Source organism: Vidua chalybeata, chromosome 3, assembly GCF_026979565.1.
Source record: "Vidua chalybeata isolate OUT-0048 chromosome 3, bVidCha1 merged haplotype, whole genome shotgun sequence".
Classification (NCBI taxonomy): Eukaryota; Metazoa; Chordata; class Aves; order Passeriformes; family Viduidae; genus Vidua; species Vidua chalybeata.
In genome coordinates this window covers 79,725,898-79,736,093 of record NC_071532.1, presented here as the reverse complement: position 1 = coordinate 79,736,093, position 10,196 = coordinate 79,725,898, and the positions used below count along the sequence as shown (strand labels likewise).

Genomic DNA, 10,196 nt, shown 5'->3' with positions numbered 1-10,196 from the left:
AGTTAAAATATTGATGTTGGAGCCACAAACCACAGCACCATAGGGGCTGTTATGAAGAAGGTTGCTCCATACATGCAGAATAAGGACAGGGGTAATTTAAAGAGGCTGAAAACTATTTTAAAGATGGAATGTTTTGGTGTAGTATGAATTATTTCCTTCCACAAATTGCTCAGTCATACTTAGATACTTAGATATTTATCTCTTGTTGGATATTTATTATTTTTAGATGTTTTTTATTGTTAATTGTTTATTATTGTTACTTGTCTGTTACTAAGTACCTATTATTAGTAGATATTTAAAATAGAGACTCAACAAGGTAAAGGCCTTGTCAAGCCTCTAAAGGGGAAAAATGATGCCTTAGGTTTTAGCATTCATAGTTTTAGATTCTGTGCTGCCTAGGTGTGTAGTTCTGAGCTTCATATTAAGCGTCAGTAAGCTCTCTTCACAGAGTAGGTAGACAAAACAATTCCTTTTCTAGCTTGAGACCAAGGACAACCATTACAAGTTTCAGGCCCAAGAGCATAAGCAATGGTGGACTGAAGAGAGAAAAACAAGCAGGATGGAACTTCATAACCTGAAGCTATAATTGGACAATTAACCCCAATATGCAAATGGACCAAAACTCATAAAAGTGTGAGACCTTCTAACCGGTCGTCCATTTTTTTGTGACCATTTTGGGTTCATCTTGGGTGTAGCCCTGGCTGGGCTCTTACACTGCCCAAGGTGTATCCACTGAGGCCTTTTAATAAATACCTACTTTATTCTTTAACTCTGTCTAGCCTCTGTTCTAGGTCAGCCTTCTCAAGGCATCATGGGAACCTGAAACCGTCACAGAAATTCGGCAGAACAAATGGTAAACTAACTTAGAAAAAATATTTTATTTATAAAATGACTCAACATTGGTGCATAGACAAAATATCTTGGAGCAAGATAATTTCATCCCTGAATACAAAAGTCAAAATAATTTTGTTCTTCCTTCAATACTGAAAACTAAAATAATAACAGAAAAATGATATCCAGAGTGGGTGCTGTGAAGCCTCAGCTCCTTGTCTTTGGATGTGTAAAACTGAGGTATCCAACACTTTGTAGGATCACTTCCTATGTTAGGATCATTTAATGAGTAAAGGGCATGCCCTTGAAATAATAATCATTATTCCAAATAACCATAAAACCTTGATTATCCAAAACATCATATGATGTAGGAATGCAGAAACTGTCTTCCTTCACTCAAGCAAAGAGGCTAATCTTAATTCAGAAACAATATATATGATAAACATAAGTTTTACAAAAAACTGATTTTATGTTTTAAAGTTGGACCTCTAACTTCACCAGCAAAGGTAAAGAACTCACATTAGTATCCATGACATTTTAAAATATTTGCTACCAGTTGTGAACTTTCCTAAGGATATATACATTGCTATCAAACACTGGTAAGTGTAGTACAAGATACACATGGAATTTCCTTTTGGCAGTGAAGACATCATAATAGTCATCCCAGCTGGATGTCACAGGAGTGACAGGTAAGCCACTCTTAGAATGACATCTAAGAATGCACTGGATACAAAAGTCAACTCTTGTCTTTGGTTTTGAAACACATTCAGATATGAAGAATACACCCACCCACCCCACCCCATTTTCTATTGTATTGCCAGGGGATTTTCTTGTACCACCATTGGAAGTTATCTGTACACATTTCTGCAGAAAATAAATCTAACAAGAGTTTTCAACACAGGTATCTTCATTCTTCACATCTTCAAAAAGGCAACCTATAAAAGGAAGCAGAAACAATACTGTGATTAATTTCAACATTGCAGGTAAAACAAAGATGCTTCTTTGTAACAACAGAAATTATATATTATAATAATATGTTTACTTAATAACACACTAGTGCAATGAGAAAACAGAGGCTGTATTTGTTATTTTTCCACTTCTTCTCTACCTGTCTCCTAAAAATTCCCAAACTTTCTTTTTTTTGCTTAAGCACTGCCTGCATTGCAGAACTAAAACTTTTTTTTCCCCCAGGATAACAAAGAATGTTTATCTCATCTAACTTCAAAGGTTATTTGATCGTATTTTGAAACTAGCTTAGATTAAATCTTTGATACATTCCCAGTTTTGTCTGAATATTAGTTTGTTGGAACAGTGCTGTCACTCTTAAGTCAAATCCTGATTCCAAAGTCATGATGAGAAGTCCAAAGTCATATAGAAAACTGCCTAACATTTTGAAATAACCGGGAACCAAAATCTTACCTGAGGGGAGAAGACAAATACTTGTATATGATCAGAAGATAGCAAATGATGTACTTCTTCTCTCTACTGCACTAAGTGAACTGTCTAACAGTTATTTAGAGGGAAGGTGATCTATCAAATACAAGAGATCTATAGGATTTCTGCTGTCCCAAATTTATTAGTTCTTGGTCATGTGCATGCAGCAGTTTCTCCTGTATGGCTTTGGTTTTGTTTAGCCTTCTTCAGGATCTGCAGTATACTAATGCAGAAAGTTAAGTTAGCTGACTGGAAATGACACGTCCAGATTCTTATCTGCCAAGGAAATTGCTTCACATATTTTTTGCTGATCACAAAGACAGAAAAACAGCTGTACAGATGCCTTCACAAAAACACAAGAAAAAAAAAAAAAAAAAAACTACCAGGTTACACAACTGTCTTCTGAAAATATAGAACCTATTTCTCCTGTCCGATGAAAAACATACAAGAAAAAAAACTTCTGAGCCAGACACTTTTTCAACTTTCTGTTGAAAGCTCTAGCAGTGAAGTGAAGATTAAAATTACTATCAATTACAACTTTGAATTTTCAGAGATGACCCCAAACACCACTCAATGCTGTGACGAAAGAACTCATGAAGCATGATGAACCAGAGGGAATTGAATACAAGCATAAAATATCACTGATTACTCAGAATAGAGGATAAAACAGGGTTAAAACACTGCTTTTGGATCCTGTGCCCCAAGTATGCTTAAGAGAGTTGTATGTTTGCTATAAAGGATGCAAAAAAAAAAAGCAATTTTTAACATATCTAAGATGGTTCTCACAGAATCAGTCACAAAAAAGATTCATGTCTAAATAATACATCTACAAGGCATAAATGGGACATGACAACAATTCTTGGTTAGGAATAGAAAAAAAATCATGCAAATTCACTTCCTGAACACTCTTTTGCTACTCCAAGACTTAACAGAAATAACCCAGTAGAAAACTGCATGGAAGGGTTTGTACAGACAACAAAACGGAGATCCCTGAAATCTCCCACATTTCCAAATCATTCTTTTCTTCTTCCAAACTGGAACTAAAATTCAAAACCAAAAATTTTCTTGTCTTATGTTAAACATAAGGAAGAAATTCTTTATTGTAAGGATGGTGAGGCATTGGAACAGGATGCCCAGAGAAGCTGTGGATGCCCCTTCCCTGGAAGTACTCAAGGCCAGGCTGGATGGGGCTTTGAGCAACCTGGTCTAGTAGGAGATGTCCCTGCCTGTGGTGGGAGGTTGGAATGAGATGATCTCTAAGGTCCCTTCCAGCCCATTCCAAAGCATTCTATGATTCTATGATTTAAAGAACATACATTTTCAGAAATGTCTATAGGCAAACCTTGCCAGCAATCAGCTGGCTGGCCAGGTTGGAAGTTGGCCTGCTTTTCCCATGAAAATCTCATCACACTGACACATGTCCATGAAGTGTTTTTTTCAGCTCCATCAGCATTTTCCAGCAGTAAGCTGCTACATCAAAATAATTTCGGTCAGCTCAACCAAGGGGTGTTGTAAAAGTCAGAGACTACTCATCATGTAGGGAAATTTATCCACTATGCCAAAGATTCCCACCCTCAAAGACAAAAATTGAAAGCAAAATCAATATGTTTGTCACCTTTCTCATGATTTAGTTGCTCAGAAAAGTAGAGACATATACATAATTATGAGCAAACGTAAATTCTTAGCTCTGTGGAAGAGTCATAAGTTATACAGGCTAGGAATGAAACCCTGGCACAAGGCAAATCAAAGACAAAACTCACATTGACACTAACAATATGGGAGATTTGTCCTTGCATTGCAAGGAAAAAAAATAGAAAAATCAAGAAAAGAAATAACCATCTCAGTACACAAGACTCAAAATTTTAGGCAGATTTTTCTACCTGAGATTGCAGACTCCTTTGCTACACAGTTTTGAAGTAACATTAGAGTGGATATATTTGTTTAATTTGACTGCCTGCTATATTTTATAATGCATGAAATACACTGTTCTTCTCCTTTGAGAGAATTATTTGGAACATAATGCTTCCCTAGACTGCTAGGCTCTCCTACTGCCTAAAAAACTGAAAAGCAACAAAAGTAATAAATTATTACTGTCTGTGTTTATATTTACTACCAATATGAAGGAAAAGAGCACATTAGATCACTCCTACAGCTGACATATGAGTAAAAAAAAATGCAAATCAAGCTGTTTAAAAAACACCTGCAACCCATGAAAGTACTTCAGAACAAAATCAACTGAAATGAAACCACTTATGAAGTTTTACCTTATCCATCCAAAGTTCAATATGAAGCATATAAAAGATTCCTTTATTATACTGTTACTGCAGCTGCAGTTAGATATCTAAACAGCAGTAAATTATACATTCTACATAATAAATGAATTACTGTAGGTTGGGAAAATGGGACTATGTGGTTCTCCCCCACTTTTCCATCTATTAGGATACATTCTCTACAAAACAGACAGCTACTATCTTCTTCCAGCTTTAGTAGCAATGCTTTCAGCAGTCTGCACATCAGTATTTCACTGCTATGAGAGCATTTTGAAAGAAAAATAACGTGCCAAACAGTTATCTCATTTACATAGGTTTATTACTAAATTCAGAATAAAAGTCAGTTCTCTAATCAGTTTTTTTATTGACCTTAGCTCAGCACATTGTCCCCTTCTTAAAGTGCTCAGGATAGCCAGTATTAATTCACCCTTATGAACAATTTATGTACTCCACCATCCACACTTCTATGACAGGAGACATTGTTTTTTTTTTTTCTTTTTTTCCTTTCCTCTCAATTATTTCTGAAGATTTAATCTTACTATGTCACAGAGTATCAAGTGTATATCAGCTCTCTATCCCATTAGTTTCCACAGAGCCAGAAGCTGCCAAGACCTCTGGATAATGAACAAACATAAAGTCCACATTTTCAAGCATTTTAAGAGATATCAATACAGAGGAAGCCCCAGAGCACCACAGACATATGAACAATAGATATATCTTACAAAATCACTCTTTTGGTAAACAACAAAGCAGCATCAGCTCTGTTAAAATCTCTCGGAGTCAGGACAAGTTTAGAAATCCAGGTAATAATGCTCAGTTTAGGAAGATGTGCTCTCTTGGCTTTCTCAGGAAAATCATAGAATGGTTTGGGGTGGAAGAGACCCATAAAGATTATCTCGTTCAAATTCCACTTGCCATGAGCAACCTGGTCAAGTGAAATATGTCCAAACACCGAGGAGTAAAAGGTGAAAGAAAACAGTTACAACTTCTTAAAATATTTTTTAAACTATGGAGACCTAATGAATTTAGAGATAAAAGAAGGTGGTTTCAGATGGCTGAAGCTGGTGAAAAAAATCTCTTCTACCCAGTGCTAACACTAGGTGAGCTGGCAGACTGGGTGACTGCTGTAAGAGAAGCAGGAGCAAGACAGAAGCAGGTAAACAACATATTTTAAAGCAATGCACTCTGCAAATCAGCTAAGCAAGGAAAAAGAAGTTCAATCTTTAAATCAGCTGCAAGAACCATAACAGGAGCCAGATCCTTACTTCCACAAAACAGGAAATAATACGTCAAAAGTTGCATTCCCATGTTGTAACACAAGCTTTGAAACTGTTCTTACGTTGTTCTCTTTTAAGGAGTCCAAGTGAATGGTGCAAAAAAATCCCTATGTATGTCTCTCAAAGCTGACAATGAAGAGTTTTTAATACCTATGTCTCTCCTAAGAGCTAAACAAAACTACGTAGAAGATACAGAATTTCTCTTCAGTTTTAGAGAGGGAATTGTACTTCAGTTTACTCCTGCATAATTATAAAGGAAAATAGTGGGTTGAAAGTAGTTATGTATGCTTCAGTTTCAGCAGAAGAAATTAAATCTCTAAATGCTTCCTAAAATATGACTACTGTGGTTTTTGCACTGCACAACAAATAATGAAACACCACCCAGCTCAAACCTGAAGTTTAAATGTATAAAAGACATTTTACTGTTGTCTTCTTTGAACATTAGACCAATTTTTAAACACTCCCACACCCAGTTCATAATGCTACATTGTGTTTTAGAAGAACACAACTTACATGGCTATCTTAAATCATATCTACTGCAACAGACAGTCTGTACATAGACAGATACCCATGCTTCAATGCTGCACATGTGCTAGTGTGAAATCAGGCGTGATGAAATGACTGCAGAGGAAACGCTGATTACACACCAGCAAGGCTACAGCCTACAATCAACATCAAATGCTGTATTTATTTCCACTCAAGGCTGACAGGTAATCAAGCAATGCCATGCCATCCATGTGCACAGGGGAAGAGAATAACCTTCCCAAAAAGACAAGGACAGCTGTGGGCAGAACTCTGCTCCTAGATCCAGCTGTGCTGGATGATACTAATCTCACAGGCTCATGGTGTCTCTCTGCTGCAAGTTACCATTCCTCTCTCCGCACAAAAGACCACTTCAGAGTTTCTCCTACTGTCTGGTGAAATCAGACTGATACACCAAACTCTGCCTTCTGGTCTGCACTAAATGGATGGGTTTATCCTAGAAACAAGAAAGGGAGGGCTTGCACAAACCATTCTCCTGGCAGATCACAGGGGAGAGACAAATCTCCGGTGGAAATGAGAGTGAAAAGATGAGGATAGTGGTTTTTTCCACATGTACAGCTGGATTTGAAAGATAACATATACTCAAAGCTTCAAACCAGTCTAATACATCCAGATTTGTATTGCTACAAATGTTATGGCTAGTGCTAAGTGTTACGGCTTAAGCTTTAATAACTACAGCTAGTACAACTGCTTGTGTGGTTGCAATTATACTGCAGTCAAGATGCCCTGTACATAGAATACACTTCTACTGTGGAAAAAGAATCAGAGAAAGTGATATAAACATATTTGTGTGAATATAACTGAACCTACATATCCTTTATCCCCATATTTAATAATGCACTAATACCACTACAGGGACAATGTGCATAAACAGACAGAGAAGGCCATAACCCTGCCTGACACATTTCTCACTCCTGTAAAATAATGACAGATCAACAAGTGGGAGGATTAAAGCATCTCCACCATGTCTAGATCCCAGCTCTATAAATATTTGATTTCTGATAAACCCTGCAAGAAGTTTGGTGTTGCCATAGGTGCTGAAAAGGGACAGAGCAGGCAAAGGAATAAGGTCCTTCCCAGAGGGGAAACAGTGCTCCTTCCATTCCTGCACCACCACCAGAAGCAGTGACAACTTATAACTGTTACCATTATCCTGTGGATTAGCAACTACTGGCAATAGCTGGTTATAAATAGCCACATTAAATCTTAGGAGTTCACCTGCCTACCCACACCACACAGTTTATATATTTGTTCTCACCTAACAATCTAGGATCAAGTCTGCTGATGCACAAATACCCTGTTCCAGAAATACATTTGGCACCAGTGTGAATGAATGGACACAAAGCAGATGGCATTAGATGAGCAGAGACGTGAGAGAACATTAACTGCTATATTTACACTTGCTCTCACTGAATCCAGAGACCCATAAAAAAGCAGCTGTCTTTTCCAGACTTGAATGTTACCAAGCTGTTGCATATTACCCCTAGATCTCTGGGGTGGCTCTTGGGGAGAGCAAAGGCATTTTTAGAGGAAATTGGAGAGTAAAGCAGCATGTTCACTACTAGAAGAATAAGAGGAGCCAGATTATGGTTGGAAAAGACCTCCAAGATGATCGAACCCATCAATCATTGAGATGAGCCTACTTTGACAGTATACTACGTACTTGCCCCATAGGGCCTCCTGGTAGCCTGCAAGCTCACTGGCTACACTCCAGCAGCAAAGGTGTCCTCTGTAACACTGATGGTTAGTTCTTTTTCTCCTGTACTCCAGGCTCTTGTGGTAATAATTGAACCTTGGGTCACTCGCTGCCTGTTTCTTCTATGGCACGGAGGTCATGTAAGCAGACTTAGCTGCTCTAATATCCCCTGCACAGCCCATCAATGGCAGCCACTTCACATAGCCCACCAATAATAATTATTTCTTGTTCTCTCATGCAGGGAAAGTTTCCCAACATGCTTTCAATGCCATGCAGTGAGAAGTCTGCTTTTGAGTATGCACCAGAACATGAAAGAGTGTTTTATCTAATTACCCTTCCGTTATATTTTTGGTCTAAGAAAACCAAGAGAACATCAGCCTGTGCTCATAGCACCATAACTTCATATCACTAGATTGGTATGTCTTATTTTACTATAGAAACAAAATTTTTTCAGCAAAAATGTCTCTAGAGGAACACAAGTCCCTTGAAAAGGTCACTAAAACAATACTGCAGATTGACAGAACAGATGCAGTTGTACAAGCCAAGTTTAAAATATTTAATGAAATAACAAAACTAATGTGTAGGGTCAATCTAAAAGTGTTCAAGACTATCACTATCATACTCAAGTTCCAAAGAAACTAAAATACATCTGGCATACTCTCTCAGACAAACACAGCAGCACTGTGCTGCAAGACTATGTCATGAAGGCAATAATGAAGCCAACAGAAGTACAGATTGTGGAGCCATGTTATGCCAGCAAACTAAAATCCTGGAAATTAGGTTGAAGAACAAAGGGATGTGGAATGGTGGCTTTGCAGTCTGACCAACTAACCCCTACAGGGCTCAGATTTGGGTATGGAGGAGGGGACATTCTGTGAAGGACTCTTTACCTCATTCACTCCACAGGATGTGAAAGTCATTCTTTAGCAGATATATCTGCAGGGAATCTTACATCTCAATGAGTATTGTGCTTCAAACAGCTTTAAGGTCTTACAAGAAACATAATTTTGGTCAGTGCTATGCTACCACTGCAGAAGCAGAGGAACAGAGGTGGCAACAAAAGCTGGGAAGAGCCTGGCTTCAGCAGAGCTATCATCTGAAGAGTGAAATTCCCCAGAACTCCTAGGAGAAGGCTCGGGAAAGGTTAATTCTTCCACTGTACAATGTGAAAGGCACTGTACATCTGTGGGCTTTCCAGTCTTCAATGCAGGAAGAAACTGATTAGAACACCATTCGGATAAATCACTTCTGTCCAAGCTGGAGAAAATGTGAAATACAACCAAAACAACCGAGCAGAAAGAGAATTAGATTCCTTTCATTCAATTTCTAGTGGAATTAATTTCAACCAAAGCAAAGGTTTCCTTCTTTAAATATGATTTCTCAATCTGATAATGTACCTCCTGGATTTAAGAAATAAACTCATCGATAAATCAGCACGCATTCTTTCAACCTAATCCTTCCTAAAGTATTAATTTCTTATAATAATAAAGCTAGATTTGAAATGTGACAGAGATAAATGAGAAAAAGCAAGAGATTCCTCCAAAGTACCAGGCTGTGCATGTGTACTGCAAGCTATCACTTGCTATTGTTAACAGTTGCATGATGAAACTTGACAAAGCATTAGAGAGAAAGTCACTGGCAGCTGCAAAAACAGTAGAAAATAAATCCCTGCATGTTTTTAGCTGATATGAAGACAAGCAATTCTTTAACATTTTAGATAAAGTCGTTCTTTGTATGAAAAAAGGAAGGTTTTTTTGGGTTTGTTTTCTTTCAGAATGAGATGGCTATTAATCTTTTTGTTTCTTTACATCTAGAAGCTCCAAAACTTCATGGCTTTATTTTGTTTTCTGCCAACCTTTCCTCATTAGCCTGTACTATTTTTATTTCCACAGCAGATGTTACTTCTTGAGGTACCTGTCATTAAGACAGGCAGAGAAATAGCAGCATTATTTACCTTTGCTAGTCTTACATACACTTTCTTGAATGTAAACCTTAACAGAGGGTGTACCTGGGTACTAATGTTGCATTGCAATTACTGATATAAAGCAAACTGAGCTAAAAACCCCACGGAATGTGGGATTTTCTTAGTCAACACCAGATGAAGTTTGGCTTTTGCTGTAGTAGTCACCACACTCCAAACTTAAA

General features: G+C 37.6%; 1 protein-coding gene across 2 annotated transcripts in view; it reads right to left on the bottom strand.

Moving 5' to 3' along the window:
• Positions 1-859: 859 nt before the first annotated feature.
• The window catches only part of UBE3D (ubiquitin protein ligase E3D), a 78,576-nt gene continuing 69,239 nt past the window's right edge, over positions 860-10,196 (bottom strand). For both annotated transcript variants that reach the window (XM_053939137.1, XM_053939135.1), the window contains one exon: positions 860-1,766. In XM_053939137.1, the coding sequence (XP_053795112.1) occupies positions 1,746-1,766 (21 nt within the window). In that variant the 3' untranslated portion in view covers positions 860-1,745. The remainder of the gene's footprint in view (positions 1,767-10,196) is intronic.